The sequence below is a fragment of the Urocitellus parryii genome, chromosome 1, assembly GCF_045843805.1.
Source record: "Urocitellus parryii isolate mUroPar1 chromosome 1, mUroPar1.hap1, whole genome shotgun sequence".
NCBI lineage: Eukaryota > Metazoa > Chordata > Mammalia > Rodentia > Sciuridae > Urocitellus > Urocitellus parryii.
Window position 1 is genome coordinate 222,670,296 of NC_135531.1, and position 22,511 is coordinate 222,692,806.

A 22,511-nucleotide genomic window follows, 5' to 3' on the forward strand; every position below is an offset into this window, starting at 1 on the left:
TATTCTTACTTAATAGAAGGGAAACTAAGCCTCAGTGACATTAACCAACTTCCCCAAGGTCACAAAGGTGAAAATGTCAAAGTCCAATTCAGACCCAGGACTGTGTGTTCCAGAGCTGCTGCTTCTCATCATCCCACTTCCTACAAAACAAATGCCATCTTATGTTCACCCAGAACTTGCCAGCCATTTATTTTAAGTAGATTGTCCTGCCCATCCTCAGAACAACCCTGTGAGAGAGTATCAGTAGCCCCACTTCACAGATGAGGATACTGAGGCTTGACCAATCTCACAGCTGGTGAGTGGTGGAGTGGGGATTCACACCCAGGCAATCTGACTCAACGCTATGCTATAAGGCAGTGGACAACAGAGATAATAAAAACCAACTGGCCTTGGTGGGAGCCTGGGTAACACACAGTGGAAGTGATCAGAGAAGTCTTTGAGAACAGACTACCCTGGGTGTTTATGAATAAGCAGAATTTGGGCAGGTAAAAATGGGAACCAAGTTTATATGGGGTTGAAACAACTTAAGGAAATCCCAGCACAGGTGAAGGGTAATAAGCAGGCCTCCATGCCCAAGCAGAGGGAGGATCTCCGGGAGTGTGGACAGTAAGGATAAGAAGATGGATCAAGACAGTGCCTTGATTGTCAAGCTAAAGAATGACAACAGCAAATGGGATGATCATTCATGCCAGTAACTGGGTCACTCTGGGGACATAACCCAGAACTAGCAGGCAGACTCTGGCCATAAGAAGGGCTTAGAGTTCCACTTTGCTCCCCAGAATTTCACCCACATGGGCCAGTGAGCAAGCTGGTAGGCAGTTCCCCAAGAGGCTGCTGGCAGAGATGGGTCTCACTATGTAGCCCTTCCAGTTGCCCCGGACCTAAACCAAAGCGGCTCCACTTGTATCTTGCATCTTGCCAATGGTTCCACAGGATATCACCACCAATATCCAGGTGACTTTAACCTTTCGTCCTCTCCAAGTTGAATGTGTCTGAGCATCCAGCCCACAGAATTCGGTCAGCTGTCAAGACAGTCAGCTCATCTCAAAACTCACTATCTTAGCTGAGTAATTAAAATATAGTGCCTTTTAGTGACCAAAAGTCAGCAGAATAATGGGACACGCTATTCAAGTAGCCTCTCAATGCTGAGATGAGGAATGAAAGTGACCACCTGCCATAACCAGCCTACTCTTCTCCACTTCCATCTAACTACTAGTTCTCCCCTTCCTGTCTCTCACATCCCATTTATTTCTCATTAAGCCTCTCTGGCCCTTGCAGTCTGGCTGACCATCAGCACTACAGAGCATCATAAACAAAGCCACACTTCTCAGGGGTTCTTGAGAGGTCGCTGGGGGCATTTAGGATGAGGCAGTTAACTCATCTTGCAGAACTGTCCTGAGCAAGGCAGGATCCACAGCATTCCTGGCCCCCACCTGTGGAATGCCAGCAGTGCCTCCCACCCCCAGTCACTGTGACAACAAAAAACACTCTCATTCACATCTAAACACCCCTTCAGGGTGGCAGTACCACGCCAGTGGAGACCAACTCAGAACCTCTAAGCAGCTTGGACATTCAGAGCTCAAAATGTCTTAACCCACATAAAAGAGATCATCTAAGAAAACCTCTATAATAAATTCTTCCCTTCTAAAGATAATAAAATTTCTTAAGCAGCAATCCCACTCCTTCCTACTCATCAATAAAAGGACCTGGGATTGGGCAATATCATGCCGCAGCTGCTGGTACCAGCAACTTGAAATTAACTCCCCTGGGAGTGTGATAAAGAATCTAATTCCAGGGAGGCTTGCTTCTCCCTGGAACATCCACTCTGTGTTCACAGGCTTACTAGTTCAAGGGGTGGGGGGTGGGGATGCAGATCAGGGGGAAAAAAATGATCCAAACATCTAAAATCCTCTAAATTCATTGACTGGGTTAAGGCTCTTGTAACCCAATCTTCTCCTCTGAATTTTCTTGCATTGTCCCACACATGAGCTTTTGGAGGACACCTCACATCCAAACCATAACAACTCTCAAAAAAATAAAAATAAAAAGATAATGAATAATCACTTACATGACCAAAACATTCAAAAGAATCTCCAAGATTTTACCAATAACTTTCAGCAATGAAAACTTGCTACCAGTTAGTACCAACCAAAGAGCTGAATCTGTGTTTATATTGTGTGTTCTGTTATATACCCTGAATAATTCGTGTAGGGCTTTCTCTATCATCACTGATGGTCTCTAGAGGGACTTCCCTTTGCATAGAAGAAAATTAAACTCAAGACCTTCCTCTCCCCAGCACTGACCCCTCTAGGAACTAACTGGCCATTTACATCTTTAATGGCAAAAAAAGCTACACTTATAGCATGTTAAAAAGAACACTATCTAAATAGCAGAAAACTTAAAAGTTAGTCTATCCAGACAGGTAAATAAGAATCCAATGAATCAAACTACTTAAGTAAAATGCCTTCCACACTTAATAATTTAACACAACTGCACAAAAATTATAAATAGCACAGGGCATGGTGGTACACACCTGTAATCCCAGTGACTAGTGAGCCTGAGGCAGGTGGATCACAAGTTCGAGACCAGCCTCAGCAACTTAGAGAGTCCTTAAGCAACTTAGAAAGAACCTGTCTCAGCTCAATGGTAAAGTTATCTCTGATTTCAATTCCCAGTCCAAAAAAAAAAAAGATAGATAGCTCACATTGAAAAGCTGCTTTCAATCCCAATCACACAAAGGATTCCTATACTCCTGATTACAGCAATGTTAACATTGGAAAATGAGTGAATGGAATCAAACACTAAAAAAGAAAATGGGTACATGAGAAATAAATGACTCATCTCCAGGCAGGGAGCCTCCCTGCTCAAAAGTTTTAAGATAAACACAGCTGGATGGACAGCATCAAACCAGAGCTTTCCTGATTTATTCAGGTCCAAGTGTTGAGCCCTAAGTGAGGCTGACATGGTTGTGGTAAGTGCAGACGTCAGTTATTTCAGTCATCTTAACAATCAGGTTAGATCACCACACTATCAAGTAAACAATGGTTTGATACTGCAAGTTGTGACAATAGGGGTAAGAGAAGAAACCGACTGCCAACTGGTGGAAATGTCATTCTCTAGAGTCACAGGCTATCTTGTTTATAACCACTGAACAGATCTTCCTGACTGGATCAAATAAACACCTTGCTATGTTCCTTCTCTCTGACTCCATCTATTTAGTTCTTAACCATCACAATGGTTACAACAACAAGCTCTAAAAACATGAAAAGAGAGAGAAGACACACACACACACAAAAAGGAGAAAGGCAGGAGGGAGAAGAGAGATGTCAAGGTTAGTAATCAGTGTGCAAACACTAAATTTAATTTAATTAAACAATAAATTTAATGTGCCCTAAACCTCTCTTTGGTACAATGGCAACTCATCCTTATTTAGCTATGGCCCAAATTCAGACTAGACTGGTATGTAATTGTTAAATGGGTTTATAAGTCGCAAATTACGTTCTCAGGACTAAATTCCTGATCATTTTAATTATGTATATTTCAGAAAGTAGAAAAAAATATATATATATATATAATTTATTTGGATGCAATCAATGCTTCAACCATTCTGATGGCAATTCTAATTTGGAATGTTGATGTTAACCAGGCACAGTGGCATATCCCTGTAATCCCAGTACTGCAGGGAGGGGGGGGAATGTTGATGATTATGGTGGAGCTCACTGCATTATTACTTACACAAACATTGAACTTCACCAATAGTTCATTTGTTAGGTGAACAGTGAGGTACATGTACATGCATGACTGAACCTTGACAATTTAGCTAAGGGCATGTATGACTTATGTCAACAAAATAAGAACTTCCTTCAATTGCCAAGAACTATTGCACAGCAAGAATGCCAAAAAGATAGGCTTCTTGGGCTGGGGTTATGGCTCAGTGGCAGAGTGCTTGCTTCACATATGTGAGGCACTGGGTTCCATCTTCAGCACCACATAAAAATAAGTAAAACAAAATAAAAATACTGTTTGTTTTTTAAAAAAAAAAAAAAGTCTTTTCTTGCCAGGCACAGTGGCACACACCTGTAAATCCAGCAGCTTGGGGGACTGAGGCAGGAGGTTCATGAGTTCAAAGCTAGCCTCAGCAAATAAAATACAAAATAGGGATGGGGATGTGGCTCAGTCGTTGAGTGCCCCTGAGTTCAATCCCTGGTATCCCACCAAAATAAAAAAATATATAAGTATTTTCTTGGTCAATAAGTACCAGAATTAATAATCTAGTAAACTAATCATTTTTCGTAAAGATGTATTATATTATTTCCTTTCTTAACAAATTAGTTTTGCTGACATTTTGAGCAGTATTTTTGTGATAGTTTTTCTAAAAAAAGTTACATCTCAGAAAGGACTTTATAAACAGATGTTCGAAATTGTCCCACCATGATCTGACAGATGAAAAATAAAGAACGAAGAACCAATAAGACTAAGTGGGGCTGGGGTTATAGCTTAGTGGTAAAGCGCTTGCCTTGCTCATGTGAGGCACTGGGTTTGATCCTCAGCACCACATAAAAATAAAGGAACAAATAAAATAAAAGTTTTTTAAAAAAGGCTAAGTAATCAAAAAAAGGCTGACAAGTGACAGGAGTTTATTATGAATCTACCATAAACAGAGCATTATTGGTAAGTGTAATCTAAAGGCAAAAATTAATGTTTCTGTATTCCCAGTGCCTAGCACAGTACTCCTAGGATTCACCTGACCCTCAGTAAATTGTGACTATTTGATGCAATAGAATATATAGGTGAAGCCAAAATGACTTCCAGAAAACTATAAGAGATCTAGATAATTTGTAGATTTTTAATAATGGATCATACTGTTACTGTTTCTTTCAATTTAATCAATTGTTCAACAACCATCTTCAAAGCTGTCCTTCAGGAGCAGAAAGAAAGACTCTTAGAAATCAAGCTGACACTTTGTGGCACATGCCTGTAATCCCAGCAGCACAGGAGGCTGAGGCAGGAAGATCATGAGTTCAAAGCCAGCCTCAGCCAAAGTGAGGTGCTAAGCAACTTAGTGAGACCCTGTCTCTAAATAAAATACAAAATAGAGTTAGGGATGTGGCTCAGCAGTTGAATGCCCCTGAGTTCAATCCCTGGTACCAAAAAAGAAAAACCCTCATGATAAAGCACGATTCTGGAGCATACAGAGTATTCTGTATCCAAAATAAAAAAGCTACAATAACATGCATAAATCAAAATTTTTAATTTTTATTATAAGCAATTTCTAACAAGCATAATCATAATTTTTCTTTCTTTTTGGTGGTACTGGGAATTGAACCCAGGGCCTTGCACATGCTATGCAAGTGCTCTATCACTAATGCACACCCCCAGTCCTAATAATGATTTTAATTTCATAAACAAAGGTAAAGATGATTTTTTAAATTTGTGAATCCATAAACAGCAGTTATGTCATTTTCAAAGACTCTTGTGGTAGAATGATACTAAACTTCCTTTGTCTTCTCTACTAAGTTGATTATAACAGAGCAAAAAGAACTTCGGAACTTGTCTCAGCAGCAGCTTATCTGTTGCACCAGGTGGCTGTTGGCTGTAGACTGTTTTGCCTGGGCTCAAACAGCATTTATAGGTCTCCAAATCACTTCCAGGCTCTATAAATGTCATCACATTATGTTATAATGTGATTGTGATGACTCATAACAGCTCAATGGCTTGTTGACACAGAATCAACAACATTACATTGTCACCAACTGATAGCCATGTGTGATGAACTAGGGTTCAGCTTTCTGCCCATATATGGTGAAGCCATGATGTGTCAATATCACTAGTTGCTTAAATAAAATTTCAAGTCTGTCTGCAATGACTGACAGACAAAAAGATTTTTAAAGATAGAGTGCATTTCCTAATACTTTGCCTATTCTGTGTTTTAAGTATCCTGGGTAATGAAAGTACAAATCTATTGTCACTCATAAATTTTTAACCATATATTATTATTATATTATTATTATATTATTGTATTACATTATTATATTATTGTCAAAAATAGAATTTTTAATGGTCATCTCAATTCTGGATACTGGATAGCTATAGTTACAGCATTGAATTAATCAATGAGTGAATGATCTAATATTCAAAATATGGGGCCTTAAGAATTATAATAATTAAATAAAATTTAAATTAAAGTCTAAGAACTTCAGTTTTTTTTTTTTCAATAAGGACTAAAATAAGAAGATAGCAATGGGAGAAAAAATAAATATTAGCCAGGCCAGGTATGATGGCACATACATGTAACTCAAGAGGCTGAGGCAGAGGATCACAAGTTAGAAGCCAGCCTTAGCAACTCAGCAAAATTGTGTCTCAAGATAAAAAAAATAAAAAGATCTGGGGATGTAGCACAGTGGTAGAGCACTTGTGAGGTACAATTCCTAGTATCACAAAAAAAAAAAAAAATTCTAGCCTAAGAGTCAAAGACCCATGAATTTCTCTTTTTTTTATTTATTTTTATTTGTTCTAATTAGTTATACATGACAGCAGAATGCATTTCGATTCATTGTACACAATTGCAACACAACTTTTCATTTCTCTGGTTGTATACGTTGTAGTGTTGCACCATAAGTACAGTCATACATGTACCTAGACTAATGATGTTCATCTCTTCCACCATCTTTCCTACCCCCATGTTCCCTCTCCTCCCCTCACTCCCCTTTGCCCAATCACAGTTTCTCCATTTTTCCAATGCCCTGCCCCCATTATGGATCAGCATCCACTTATCAGAGAGAACATTGGGCCTATGGTTTTTTAGAAACCCACAAATTTCAATCCTGACTCTCAAAAGCACTGACTCTGTTCCCACACCATTCCAAACTATAAGTTCCCTGAGGGCAGGAACTATTTGTCTTATCCATCAATTCAATAAATATTTGTTGCTTAAATGATGTAGCTTGATGAACTTGGGTTTAAAAATGATATGCAGTTTTCTCTCCTAAAAATTTTCTGACCTTCCAGCCCAGCATGGTGGGCCACAACTGTAATCCAGACAAGTCAGGAGGCTGAGGCAGGAGGATCAAGGTCAGCTTGGGTAACTTACTGAGGCCCTATGCAATTTAAGCAAGACCCTATCTCAAAAAAAAAAAAAAAAAAAAAAAAGAATAAAATAAAAAAGGGCTAACTGATGATGTAGCTCAGTCATCAAGTGTCTCTGTATTCAACCCCAGTCCCCTAACCCCCCAAAAGTTTCTGACCTGCAAAAGCTTGTTATAATGAGTATTAAAGAAAAGCATGTTTTAATGAGTATTAAAGAAGTTCCCATCAATGACCAGCACAATGTCTAAGCACAGCCTCCCTCCCAGGCTCTCTCTCCTATCCCTCATCCAACTCTAACAGTCCAAAGAGTTGTTTCCCTGCTGTCTAATCAAGATAAAACTTTGAAAACCTGAGCCACCTAGCTTGGCAGGAAGCTCAGAGGCAAGAGTGAGGAAGTTGATGGTTGCCTTACCTGCTCCCATAGACAAAGAATCATTGGCCCAGTCTTGGGTCAAGTACAAGATTGAAAATCATTTCTTCCAGGACATACATGTCTAGCTAAATCCAAAACCAATCCTATCACCAATTTCCTATTTTCTATTTTCTCAAAATGCACATTTTTTTATTGTTGGTTATTCAAAACATTACATACAAAATGCACATTTTTATGATTTTTGTCTATTTTATCTCTGGTGATTCTCGGGAGTTTTACGTGAAATATTGTCAGTATATAATTTTGACAACTCCCAATACTATACTAATAAATATAAAGGTTTCCCAAGAGTAGACCTTCCACAATTAAACTGTACATTAAACTTGATCATGGCTATCTTTCTATAATCATAAAAGGATTTCTGTTGACTTCAGTTTTTACCTCAGCATAAGGTACAGAATTAGGAACAAAGATTAATTCAGGAAGTAGGGCCCAGTGTGGCATGCCTGTAATCCCAGCAGCTCAAGAGGCTGAGGCAGGAGGATTGTAAATTTGAGGCCACCCTCACCAACTTAGTGAGACCTTGTCTCAAAATAAAAAACAAAAAGGATTGGGGATATAGCCTGGATTCAAGTTCATACCTAGCAGGGTAGGGGGAAATCAGGATCTTAATCTCTATCTAGGAAAAATATTTTTCAACTAAAATAATATATATAAAGGTCCTTATAATACATTCAAAGGAAGATTTTTATCATCCTAAATCATTATCTTATTTGTGGTTGAATAAGAATAAACCTGGGCTGGGCATGGTGGTCCACACCTGTAATCCCAGCAGCTCAGGAGGCTGAGGCAGGAGGATAATAAGTTCAGAGCCATCCTCAGCAATTTAATCAGGCCCTAAACAACTCAGGGAAACCTCGTCTCTAAATAAAATACAAAAAATGGCTCAGTGGTTAAGTGTCCCTGGGTTCAATCCCCGGTATCAAAAACTAAATAAAAACAAAAATGAACCTAGACATCCAACACCTCCAAAGGAGGAATGAAATATGTCTTTACCCCGACCACACCCCTTAACAGAGAGCCCTTATCCCCTCCTAAGTATTCACTGCACAGAGTGAGCCTCCAACCCACTTGACACAGCTAACATGTGGAGGCTCTGGTAAACCACTAACTAGTGGCTCTTTGGGAGGTAGAAGAACAGTGGTCAGGAAATGGCTGCCTTGCCCAGTTTGGCTGCCCAGGTTGGCAAGCCAGGTCAACCAGCCCATCTCCCCCCAGGAACCAAGGAGCTGGGGTAAGCAGGTACCCAGAAGGCCATGCTCACTGTTTACTGTGACACTTCCCGAGAGCGCTGGATAAAGTTACAAAGAGGAAAAGCAACTTAAACTTAAAAGGCTCTTCTGATAGTCCAGGAATGAGGCGATTAGAGCCTTATCTGGTCAAAGGATCCCACCTCAGCTTCATTTCCCCCACCCCCTCTAAAAAAATCCCTTCCTTCTCACTCCCTTAATGTGACCAGAGTTGCCATGGCTCTCCACCCTGACCCCAAAAATCTGTTCCCAAGTGAACTTATCCACGGAAAGGCTTAGTGATTTTTAAAGCCTTCTCTGGGTATTTGCATTTTCTAAAGAAAACAGGAAACCCTCAAGGGGATGAATTTTGTGATTGTAGCACTTTAGGCATCTAACACCCAAATGCCTTCTCTCTGTATTTTCCTTCTTCCATTTCTGCTTGATTGAGCAGATTTCAGGGGCACAGTGTATCTTATCAGGGTTCCTAACATCGTACCATATAGGCTGTGGTATGTGCACAAGGCCATCTCTGCTGATTACAGAAACCTAGTCATCAGTAAGACATTTTTCCATGTTAAAAGCACAGGCTAGTTAAAATAAAATCAAAGAGCTTCCTGGGACAATATGGTGACATTTCTGGATCAGTGTAATATGTTTTAGATTAATCCAGGCTGAAGAAATAGGCTCTAGGAAAATATTGCAAAACCAACAACTCCCAGGAACTCAAGAGAATCTACCAACAAAAGAATATGATGCGTTAAAACACTGCCGTTTGGGTTCCTTTGTAAACTGAAAGCCTTTCCTGTACTATTTGTAACTCAAGGAGTTCCTTCCACTAGAAACAAGATTCCCAGTTGCACCCAATGGACTACATATGTTCGTGTACGTGTACCACCAGTACGTGTACCACCAGCACGTGGACACACTCAAGCCTGACAGTGCCCAGAAGTCTACCAGATCAAGGAAAGGACTTGATACCCATTCATAAAGCTGTGCTGTAGAGCATCATCGCTCAGCCATGAGTTTGTTTGCCATCGCTGGATTAAGTCAAGATGCTTCCATGAACTGGACCCCTTATTGGTTCAACTACTGCTGCATATGGAATCATTATAACTTCAAGTATAGGAGTCTATATTTGCCTTCTTCCACTCTGCCCAGCATATCTAAAAGCCACCCACTCATCCACATAAAGCCAAGAGGCAAAGTGTACATTACTAGATGGCTACACACTACTGACAGAGTGATGTGAAGTTACTGTGGGGCAAGGAAAGGGGAAAGCGACAACCACTCAGAAGCCAAGTAACTCTCCAAGTCCCTGTCATCATGTACCCTGGGCTCAAAACCCAACCCCACCTCTGGACTCTGGAAGTCATGTCAATGTCTGTGCCTCGGTTTCCTCATCTGAAAATGGTGATAATAAGATAACATTCACAGGAGGATAGAGAGAGAAGAATGGCCTGGAGCTTAAAGTAGTGTTCAGCAAATTCTGGCTCTCCTTACTAGTCTTAATTAGGCAAGTGTTTCCTGATCCTTTAGACTCTACATATTGTCTCCCTTCGACTCTATAAGGGTTTGTTTCCAGTTTCATATATATTTGCTTATACACTATAGCACTTTCATATTTATAATCTGCAACAAAGTTGGAGAATCTTTTAAAATCAATCTAATTATGATAGTTTATTCTCCCATAAAAACTGATTTAACACAGAAATTTGAGTATTAAGTTATTACTAAATTATCATTTTTACTTTAATCATATTCTCCTTAACTAAATATTTCTTGTATCTCAGGTTCATACAAAATAATATAGTTGTGTCCAAAATAAAACCAAATTAGAAAAATGGAACTTAATTCACAAAACCAGGGAAGTTTTCAAGCCCATATCTATTACATATATCAAAAATATATCATCTACTCAGTGAAATAAAGTAATTCTTTGCTAGATTATTTCTATTGTTGATAATAGCTCTGAATTTTGTTGGTGTTGGTTATTTGTGTGTGGGTTGGGGGTGTTGTTTGCTTTTCTTGTGATTTGTTTTGTGGTGTTTGGGATTGAACCCAGGGTCTCCAACATGCTAGGTGAGTGCTCTACCACTAAGCTATATCCCAGCCCTTTTCTTTTTGTTTTAAGACAGGGTCTTGCCAAGTTGCCCAGGCTGGCCCCCTAAGCTTTCAATCCTCCTGCTGCAGCTTCCTGAGTCACTGGGATTACAGACATGTACCACGACAGCCAGTGGGAAATTGTCTCTGACCTGATGACATTTTTTTTAAAAAATCAAGCATGAAGGAAATATAGAACTTACATCTCACAAAAGGAAAAATACTGAGTTTTTCAAAATTCAGACTGTTAATAGTATTATCACCACACCAACCATTGAACCAAAGTTTTAATGAATAAAACAGAATGAGAAATATTTCTCACCTCAAAATCACAGATTCGGGGAATGCAATCGTATGATATATATATCTGTACTGTAAAGATCAAAGGTCAAGAAAGATCTTAAAGTCAAATCCAGCATTTCGGTGAGTAGATAGATTCTACATGCCTACAATTTCCTTCCTATGACTTGGAGTCATTCAGAATAAGTTTTATCATTCTTCCATATAATAGTCCCTCAAATACTTCAAGAGAGCTAGCCCTTGTTCTCATTCTTCTCTTCTTCTAAAGAAACGTCCCCAGTTTTCACATGATTCCTCCCAAAACACTGTTTCCAATTCTCCCACCATCCTTGTTTCTCTCCTCCAAACTCTTCAAATTTTCCATGCCTTTCCCAAAATGTGGTATTAAAAGCTGGATTAAAGATGCCCAGTGTCCACCTGACCATCTGTGGGCCAGCACCAGAACTAGTATATCACAACATTCATTTCCCCCTTCCTTTTTAATAATGGAACCCCAGTATTATTCAGGTGAACAATGCACTCAGCTAGGAGGAAGCTCCACTCCCAAATTTTAAATAAGTGTGGTCCTGGGACTAAGTGTCAACCAGTGAGATCAAATGCAAGCATTGGTGTTGTGCAGGACCTCTGGAAAGTCTTCCTTCTTTTTCCTCCTCTATTCCCGCTACCTGGTATAGAGAAAGGATGGCATTGGCAAGAGCAGCCATTTTGGACAACGAGGAAGCCACAAACTGAGGGTGGTGATCAGGAAAATAGGTGCTACGTCCCTGATGATACCATGGGAGTACCAAACCAGCCTTCTATTGCTGCTTATGTAATAGAAAAATGAATATTTATCTCACTCAAGCCAAACAAAATCCCTTTTGCAACAGGAATCCAGAGTAGAGAATGCCATCCTGCGTATGGACTTGCTTCACTACAACTCATGTTAGTCTTTTAAATTTCCATGAAGCAAAGATGTCTTGAGTTCTTGTTTATGCTGGCACTGTGCCATGCATAGGAGCCCAGAGGAAGCACAGATGACACCTCGCATCTATGCTCCTAGATTACATATACATAAATAATTATAATTCTTGGTATGATGATAAGTGCTGTAAGAGAGATTCAGGTAACATCCAGTGGAGATCCAGAAAGGCCCTGTAGAGGAAGGACCACTTAAACTACAAATATGTGGGTCTGAGGGGAGGGGATTCCTCCCAGAGGAAATGAACTGGAATGAGCACAGAGGCAGGAAAGTGCAAGACATGTTCAGGACAGAGCCACATTCTTCTTCTGATGTCACTGACACCTGTCTTCAAGGTCCAAAGATTGTACTTGAGACAGATTTTCTTTTACATTAAAATTTTTTTAAAAACCGTATTTCCAAGATTCATGATATCCTCTAAAGCTACTCAGTACCAACATGGAAACAATTCCTTTCCTTTTAGGCATTTATGGAGCACCAACTGTTTTTTTCAAATAAGTTTCTCCCAATCCACAAAGCCACCATACTTTTCAAAAAATGTTATCAAAATTTTTTTATATTTTAAAAAGAAAACACTTGGAGGTGGTAATTTGGCAGCATTCTACTGAACCAGCAGAAATGTTCCCAAGAGGTGTATTCTGATATATAATACACTAGAAACGCCTAAAGAAAATGCAGTTCTTTTCCTCTTATAACTAATCATTTTGTTAAATCGAGTACATGTTACATAAAAGTTACATGATATTAAAAGTTATGGAATCAAGACAGTAGAGCCTGTGGAAATAATAGAGCACCCGTGGTAAGTATGCGAGACCCAGAGTAAACTCTCCCACTCTGCCTCGGCTTGCTCATCAACAAAAAGGGGATCATTACTGGTATCTACCTCCCTAGGCCATCATAAGGTTCCATAATGTTCTAGTTATGGTGACTGTATACCAAGTTTCAGTAAATGACAGCTCTCAGTACCAATATGACCCTCCTGTCTCTCTCTTCACTCCCTACCTACCAAGACGGGCAATACTGACATCTGTGCCTGGAAAATTCTTTGAAGTGTGGGACTGTCCTGTGTATTGAAGCTGGTTTCCATCTTCATCTTCTGTCTCTAAATGCTAGTAATGATACTCAGGCATTGTGACAACTAAAAAATGCCCCAGTGCATTTCCAGATGCTCCCTCAGGGAACTGATCCAAGTAAAAATCCATCAACTAAACCAGAGAAAATGTCACTCACTACACCACAGTGGTCAAGAAGCTAGAACTTTCCAGGCGCAGTGGTATACACCTGTAATCCCAGCAACTTGGGAGACTGAGGCAAGTTCAAAGGCAGCCTTAGCAGCTTAGTGAGGCCCTAAGCAACTTAGCAAGACTCCGTCTCTAAATTTTAGAAATATATAAAAAGGGGTGGGGATGTGGCTCAGTGGTTAAGGGCCCCTGGGTTCAATCCCTAGTACCAAAAAAATGAAAAAGAAGATGCAGGAATTTTTCAAACAGGAAGATTTTTTAAACTGGGGATGTAGCTCAGTGGCTCAGGTGAAGAACCAAATGTCTATCATACACAAAGCTAGTTCTACCCCCAGCACTGCAACAAAACACTAAGAATTTATGCCACTATTTATGAATGTTAATTAACATGCACATACATTGAGATAACATGGCTAATATTCCTATCAATAAAACATATTTGCTTATAAAAATAATGGGAATTATCAAAAACAGAAACAAATGCAAGCTTTCTCTGCATCCCATGGTGACTCGGTCCCCTTCTCGTCACCTCTAGGTCCACAAGTGGAGTTTGAGCCTCATCATCTGTCACCCAGATAATTCCAGTAAGTAATCCTCTAACTTAACTGATTGCTCTGCTTTTCCTCATTGCAGCAAGTATTATCTTGCTGCAAAATGGAAGTCTGATGACAGTACTTGCCAGCTTACATAGCTCTGAAGCACACATCCCCCACAACGCACTCCCCAACATCTCCTGCAACACCCTCCTACAAGACAGGTTTTTTTTTTTCCTTTATCTTTCCTTTTGGTACTGGGGATTGAACCCAGGGGTGCTTAACCACTGAGCCACATCCCCACCCCAACTCTTGCTGAGTTGCCTAGGGCTTTGATAAATTGCTGGAGTTGGCTTTGAACTTGCAATCCTCCTGCCTCAGTCCCCCTAGCTGCTGAAACTCAATTCTAATAGCAAATCTACACCACCATCCTTGCCCTCAGGCCCCTCATGCCTCCTGCCCATCATCATCCCCTCTTCTGTGTTTCTAAACCTCTATTTTACCTCAAATGCTTATTTTCATGTCTCTTCATCTATATATCACAAGTTCCTGACACAACAGGCTTTCAGTAAATATTTGTGCAATAAATACAGCAGAGATAATTTTTATAGTTAAAATTACTAGCCCAGACTAGTTTAATAGCTTTCTCACCTGTAGAATTTCTCACTGACCTTTCTAAGTTTCATTAATAAGGGGCTCTTAAAAGAAAGAAAGAAAAAAAAAGCATAGACGATGATTCTTACATGTTCTGTTTAAAACTTCTCACAAAGTCAAGGGTTCATCTTCAAGTGTACCTTCCCTCTGGAAATGCTTCTCCTTGGCCAGAGAACACCCGTGACTTCTACTCAGACCCATGCTTCTATCATTCTTGTCCTCAGAGTTACAGAAATATCACCAGTAAACTCTGAACAAAGCCAAGTTTACAGGAAACAATTCCAGGGCACATGAAACTCACAGAAAACAGAGTCTGCTGAGAAGTTTGAACTCAGGAACATGACATCAGGGTCTGTGCCTTCAAGACCTGGGAGGTGAAGGACTAAATGTTCTTGGGGTGGACAGGCAGATTACAAGGTCTTGTCTTCTAATAGTGCCTCATCTGATAGTTCCATCTCCTTTAAAAAAAAAACTGTAGTTTTCCCCCCAGCAATTCCTATGAATAGAGAATTTGACAAGTGGTTTCTTTATTTCAAAAGACCACAGCATGCTGGCTGCTCTGAGGCACTGACCCAACCAAGAGCTGGTCAACTATGAACGATTTAGTACCAGGTTCCCATAGGGCCAAATGTTTGCTGAACACTCACCAAGTGCCAGGACCTTGCACACGATGTCCTTTAAATAGTCCCGGGAACCTGTGAGGTAGAAATGACTAATATCCACTGGACAGACCAGGAAACTGCAGAGAGGTCAACGGGAACACATCTGGAAAGCAGCAGATCAAAACCTCCAAGCTCTAATTCAGGCCATGTCCCAGTATCAGAAAGGGTTTGGCCACAGGTTAACTCTGTCCCTGAAAAACCTGCTGAGATTGGCGATCCTGGGCAAGTGAGAAAGGGCCCTGGGAGCATGACCCAGAACTTCTATAATAGTGGGAGAGCCCAGTTTGACTTGGCAGCCAGAGATTGAAATGTGCATCCCTGAATTCAGTTCATTCCCAAAATGAAGGCCACCTTCTATAGCTTTGAGGAAACCACAGAAATTTTTCTTTACAAAAATGGGAGTGATTTTAGCATAGAATTTTTTTTTGAAATTTTTTAATAGTTTTTTTTTTTTTTTTTTTTAATTATCGGCGGACACAACATTTTTGTCTGTATGTGGTGCTGAGGATCGAACCCGGGCCGCACGCATGCCAGGCAAGCGCGCTACTGCTTGAGCCACATCCCCAGCCCTAGTATAGAATTTTTGCAAATATGAAAATATTTACTAACTCCTCAAAGGCTATTCAAATATTCCTTCCTGGCTGGCACAGTTCTAAACAACCCTATGTCATCTGTCTTTCAATGCAAGTCCTCCAAGTGTTCAGTGTCTTTCAGAAAATGCAAAGGCACACTCAAAGCTATGAAATACAGTTTATAATAGTCTGGTCCATATTTCACTGGAGACCAGGACACAGTAAAGTCATGTAACCAAGGAAGGGAATTATAAATGATAAATATTTTTTAAAGTAACAACTTTTCAGTTGTATATGTGTGTGGTATCTTAACAATCAAGATTTAAAGATGAATGCAAACTTACATAGGTAATGACAGATAGCTATGAGTTCAATCCCAGTCCCAAAAAATAAAGGTAAAAATACATATACCCCAATGTTTTGATAAATTCCTTCTAAATAGAGTTCCTAAGTGTCCATTAAAGTTTACTGCTAGCTAAAACCCCAAATCTGTTTCATTTTATTATATCCCTCAATCAGCTTTAATATAGGAAAAGGAAAAGAAAACATTAAATGATTCAATAATTAGCTTATCCTAGAGTGAGTTGCAGCATTACTTTCAACTCCCATTATCCTTTAATGTTAATAAGTACACGCTTACTTATTAAGTTTCAATTCCCTAAATCATTCTTTCAAAATGTGCTGAGATGAAGGAGCAAAGGTGTCTCTACACTTGACTTTTCCTTAAAACCATATATTAAGCGTTACTCTGGTGTGTTCCTCTCAAACTAAAACTGGCTTAAGGATTCTCATTATTAAGAGTAAGGATGGCAGGGAGGGAATGAGGAGGAGAAATCTCTAATTTGTCATCAACAAAATAAATCAGGAAACAGTCTTTCATCTTAAGAGTACAATTTACTGATTTAGTCATTTATTTACAAAATTGATGGAAATTGTTAACAAGGAGTTAATTGATTTAAGTCACCTGATTACCACAGTTAATTAACCACACTGACTTAATCTACTTTGAAAACATCAACTAATCATTTCCCAGGTGTCAAGGGGTAAATCGTTAAATAAAAAATAAACCTCTGTCTCCTCTTCCAGGGAAATTTCTTGAGTGTGTTTTCTTTGCAGATTCCAATCTAGCAACAAGTAAGGTTGTGGAAAAAAAAAATTTATATGGCAATACTGAAAGAGCTGCCATCTTTCCAGAGTTTTTTCTCCCATTATAATAAAGGACAGGCAGTCTTGCAAACTTACTAACCATGTCATTTTGAATTACTTCAAAAATGAGCAAGGCACACTTCCTGCATAAAAATGAACAAATGAAAGGCAATGGAGACTTTCATCTGGGAAAGTGAGTTTTCAAAAAAGGAACTTGAGAAACACTGTTTAGATAGAGTGACTACAAAGAAGCAGTACAAGGGAATGGGGGTTACTGAACTGTTCTAATCCTGATTGTGGTGGTGGTGGTGGTTACACAGATACAAACATGTATTAGAACTTACAGAAACAGGGGCTGGGGGTGGAGCTCAGTGGTGGAGCACTTGGCTAGCATGCATAAGGCCCTGGGTTCCATCCCCAGTCCTGCAAAAAGAAAAAGGAAGGAAAGGAAAAGAAATGTACACACATCAATTTTAGCCTATGTTAATTTTTAAAATAAAATAAGCACTTCATAAATGCCAATACCTGTACAACCAGAGAAATGAAAAGTTGTGCTGCAATTGTGTCCAATGAATCGAAATGCATTCTGCTGTCATGTATAACTAATTAGAACAAATTAAAAAATAAAAATAAAATAAATGCCCATACTCAAAGCTTGCCTCTCTGGGAACTGTAAAATTTTATTCCCCTTTTTACAGACACCTGCCCCTTACAAAAGGCCTATGTGTCTCTTGCTCATCTAGTTCTCAATTAGTAGATCCACTGCTTCTCGAGAAAAACAGAGCTACTACTATCTTTGATCTACTAATATGCCCATGGAACAGGAAGGCCCTGGAGGGAACCAAAGTTCCCAGGTCACTATGACAAGGCACGCTGAGATCTCCTAAAGGGCAAGAGTACTGAGGCTTTAATAAACGTTCATTCCTCCTCCCTTCTCTTTTTCATTCCTTTAATCACAGCAAAACGCTTGAAAAATAAATCTGATTACAGTGAGATTTTGGTGCACATATTCACAATCTGCAACAACTATTAAAGACCCTTTGATTTCCCTCACAGAGAAGTCCAAGTGTTGGATAAAATATGCATCCTTCTCAGTCAAGTCTCTCTGGGTGCCAAGATCTCTCCTGTCTGCACTCTTGAGTTTAATTATTTACAGTGAGAAGCATCTACCTTCCACTGTCCTCCAGTTAGTATCTTCAATTTTTAAGCCATGCATTTTTGTTTTTCACTAGAATCTCAACCTCTAGTGATTACTTAGCAAATTCTTTCAACACCTCACTGCACCAAATATTAGGGAAGGAGTAAATTTTTACGACAGAAATAAACTGGAAAAAAATTTTGGTACATAAAAATTAACTATTTAAAAGACAGTTACAGTGGCATATCCCTATAATCCCAGCTACTCAGGAGGCTGGGGCAGGAGGATCACAAATTTGAGGCCAGCCTGTGCAACTGAGCATGATATAAAATTTTAAAAGGGTTGGCACCCCTGGTTCCATCCCTCATATGGTAAAAAAAAAAAAATCAATCTTTCAGTAATTGACTTGGGATATTGTGTATTTGACTTTATTCATTTGTAAATTCTTTACTAGACACTAACATAAAAGAAAAACAGAATTTCCTATCAGCAGCAGCAATCATTGTGATTTAGAAATATAAAAACTGCCATTGGCATTCCAATCCAAGATCTTCCTCTCAAACTTGTATACAGGTCCTGACAGATCCCTAAGGGATTATTAATAGAGTCTTCAACTTTATTGCTTCCAGGGCTGGTCTCTAATTTTCTTCTAACAATTCTATTTCAATCCAGTTAACTAAGGAAAGCCACGCCAGGTGGAAAAAAACTTCTCTTTGAGACCCACTTAATATCCATAGTAGAAACTTCCCCTAAAGCCACCCTAAGGAAAGGGAACACTACCTTTTGTCCCCAAAAAGGACAGGTGCATTCCTTTTAAGACTACCTCAAACCTTCGGGTACCTTCTTTAGTCCCCATCAAAACATATTAAACTCAAATCTCATTCTCCCTGAACCCTTCTCTGACAAGCATTGACTATGCATTACTATCTCAACCAACTATTTTTCCCTATAGGAGAAAACCTTTCTGCTTTGTAACTCGAGTTTCAGGGGGCTACACTGTCTTACTCTGAATAACTGGCTCTAGCAATGACAGAACAGACATCTTTGACAACAATGAATGGTATTTTGGGGCAAGAGACTTTTAAACATATCCAGCACATAGGAGATACCTTCTCTAAATCTACAAAGCAGACTCCTCTGGGATATAAAGAGACTTAGCTCTCATTTTGGATGTTCAGACTTTCTTCTAGGACTTTAAGAAGACTTGGGAATTTTTCCATCAATATGAAGCAACAAAACCTTTACAAATCTATATATCGCTGCCATCCCTGATGAGAAGTTTGGAATAGAACTTTGGTTAGATAAGGGTGCTCTGAATGAAAAGACATGTAATTATAGAGAAAAGGATGTTCCTAGATAATAGAACCCCAGCAGGCAAGAATCAGAATGAAGCTAATGAGTGTAGAAGGAATAGAAATGGACACACAGCTATTTTGGACAGGGCCCATATGGAGGTGATCCCTAAAATTTGTAGTACCTCATTACCTTATGCCTGGAACATGATAAGGTCATGATCAACACGTACTCAATGAACTGCCAAAAGTATTGCGAAAATGCCCAAAAGTTGAAACTGACATGAGAAGGTACCAGCCTCTGAAATGGCGTTGACTTATCATTGTAAGAGTCACTAAGTAAAGGTTTACAGAAAAACTATCTTCCACTTTCTCTTATTTATCCACAATGACAACATTGGTTTTCTGAGTTCAAATCTTAGCTCTAGCACCTAACTGAATGGCTTTTGGCAAATTATCCCACCTGTCTTTGCCTTGGTCCGTTACACATACAATCTGGACTGTTAATAAAGAAGCAAGTAGACTAATAACTGAAAAACATCTAGGACCTGGTACACAGAAGGTATTAAAAAAATTGAGTAATTATTAGAGCTGGGGATGTAGCTCATTGGTAGAGTGTTTGCCCCGCATACACGAGGCCCTGGGTTTGATCCCTGGCATCACATACACACACAAAGGTAGGTATTACTTTAGCTCATTCCTCCATCATCTCTACCCGTACATGCATGTAACCCAGCACTCCCCTCTAACTTAATTGCTACATATGGAATCCTAAAAAGAATGGGGACTGACATGAGAAAGTCTGTGCCCAAAGGACAAACAGCCACAGGCCTTTTTCAACAGTCTGGGGCCCTGTTTGGTTGGGCCATTTTTCCTTCATTCATCAAGAACAAGGCTCAGGAACGCCCTGACTGGACTTGTGGTGTTCTTGCCACCACTGTCCAAGAGGCCCCCCTGAGTTTGGAAGCCCCTCCCCTCTCCAAAGAAGGCCTTTTGTCTCACCAAGGCTGTTTTCACTGTGCCATGATCTCAGAAAGCTTTCCTTTGTGTTCTGTTTAAACACAGAATGACAGTCCACTAACATAATGTCTAAAAACTTTGGCTTATCTTTTTGTAAAAGCTACTGTATCAAATCTGTGGTAAAAATAGCAGAATGACCTATTCTGTAGCATAGGGAAATTCTCACAGGGTAACCAAGAGTCTGGGATGGAAGTTACAAAGACTGATGCAGAATCAGCTACTCTCAAGTGCACTGGGAGTCACCAGGGGGTGGGGGCCCATGGGCACAGAGGTGTACAAAAGCTGGGAGTCAAATGAAGAGAAACAGCGTTGCTAAGCCACTTGCTTTCATAGAGACAGCAATTTTCTTTTTTTTTCCATCAGGATCTTGATGGGGCCTCCAGAGGCCTGGGGGAATATAGGGCTGGTAAGACCAGGAGCATGGTGATGAGCTGAGGATGCCTGTTCTTAACATCCATGGTGGCATCTGTGCACCACCGTTCAACTTTATTTAGCCCTATTTGGGACACTACAGATAAAGTAATGAATAAAAGAGATGAAAATCCATCTCATCGCAGAATAGAAAAGACTTATTGGCAAATAAACAAATTAAGTAATTTAATTAACGTACCTTCTCAGATGGTGAGAAATGTAATGGAGAAAGGAAATCGGGAAAGAATCAGAGAAGACCACACCCCAGCAGGTATCCATGAGCAAATACCTGTAGGAGGCAAGTCATGCACAAACTGACAATCTGACAGAAAGCAAATGGAAAGGCCTGAGAGGGCTCACTGTGCTGGGGGAAAGCAATGTATCACTGTGCCTGAGGCATTGAGCTGGGGAGACGAGGACGTGAGGTCAGGGAGGCCAGATGGTTGGAATCTTATAGACCATTGGAAGGACTTAGACTCTTCATGAGATGCAGCAGGGCAGGACACCTAGAGATGAACAACTCAGTTTCCCCTTCAAGGTAGGACCAGCTGCAGGGAAGGACTTTCTACCTGCAATCAGCTTTTTGGGGGATCTGCCTCAGCTGGAGAAGGCCACCTGCCCAAGGTCATGTCTTCCCAGGGCAGGCCATATGCAGTAGCTGAGCAAGGATATTACCTGGGCCTGAAACAGATCTCTTTAATAGGCAACTCTTGCTCCAGGACTTCTGCAGTGTTGCCCAAGGCCTTGTCCCAGTTCAAGTTCTTCTTCTGCCCATCCTTTTTCTCTTTCCTCTCACAGGCATTGGTCATAGCAAATATCTTGTGCTCCAAGCTCTGTCTCAGTGTCTATTTCTAGACAAACCAGCCTGTTTGTGACAGAAACCACCAGAGCTTTTTGAACAGAGAAGTGCCATGATCTGACTGATTTTAGGAGAGGGCTCCTTGAGCTACTACAGACAGTAGAGAGGAATGGGACAGAGGAAAGAAGGTGACCATAAGGAAGCTGTTGCCATAATCCAGGCAAGATGGTGGTCACATGGACCCAAGTGATGAAGCCAAAGATGGTGAAAGTGACTGGATTCTACAAATAGTTTGAAGATCGAAACAATGGGGTTTTCTGAAAGATTAGGTAAGGGGTAAAAAACAAAAAGAGGAATCAACACAGAATCCAAGCTTTGGGGCCTGAGCAAGAAAGGAGCAGAGAAGACCACACCCCAGCAGGTATCCATGAGCAAATACCTGTAGGAGGCAAGTCAGGCACAATCTGAAAGCTTTGGGGCCTGAACAAGAATGGAGCAGCCATTTCCTGGGGTGAGGAATTCCAGGTGGAAAACAGATTTGGAGGATTAGTGGAGATCAGGAGCTTCCTTTGGGATCCATTAAGTCTGAGATGGCTATTGGACAACCAAATAGATAAGTCAAATGAGCAGACAGAGATATTGGTCTGGAGTTTAGGGTAGTGGTCTGGATTAGTACATAAATTTGAAAGATATCAGCATATAAGTGAGACAGGATGAGGCCAAAGAAACAGAGCGGCTAGGAAAAAAAAAAAAAAAAAAGGAAGAACACCAGGAGAGTGTAATTTTTTGGAAATCAAAGGAAGAGTTTCACTGAAGAAGACGGGATACACTGTGTCTAGAACTGCTCATGGGTTAAAGAGGATCTGAGCTAGAACAGGGCTATAACTCAGTGGCAGAGCATTTGCCTAACATGTGCAAGGACTTGTTCCTC

General features: G+C 40.1%; 1 protein-coding gene across 1 annotated transcript in view; it reads right to left on the bottom strand.

Annotated features, from left to right (window-relative positions):
* The window catches only part of Lrp2 (LDL receptor related protein 2), a 190,914-nt gene extending 169,324 nt beyond the window's left edge, over nucleotides 1-21,590 (bottom strand). The window contains exons 1-3 of the mRNA XM_077794842.1: nucleotides 21,457-21,590; nucleotides 15,150-15,279; nucleotides 738-771 (exon numbers count right to left, since the gene is read on the bottom strand). Coding sequence (XP_077650968.1) covers nucleotides 738-771; nucleotides 15,150-15,279; nucleotides 21,457-21,590 — 298 coding nt within the window. The remainder of the gene's footprint in view (nucleotides 1-737; nucleotides 772-15,149; nucleotides 15,280-21,456) is intronic.
* Between the last annotated feature and the right edge of the window lie 921 nt (nucleotides 21,591-22,511).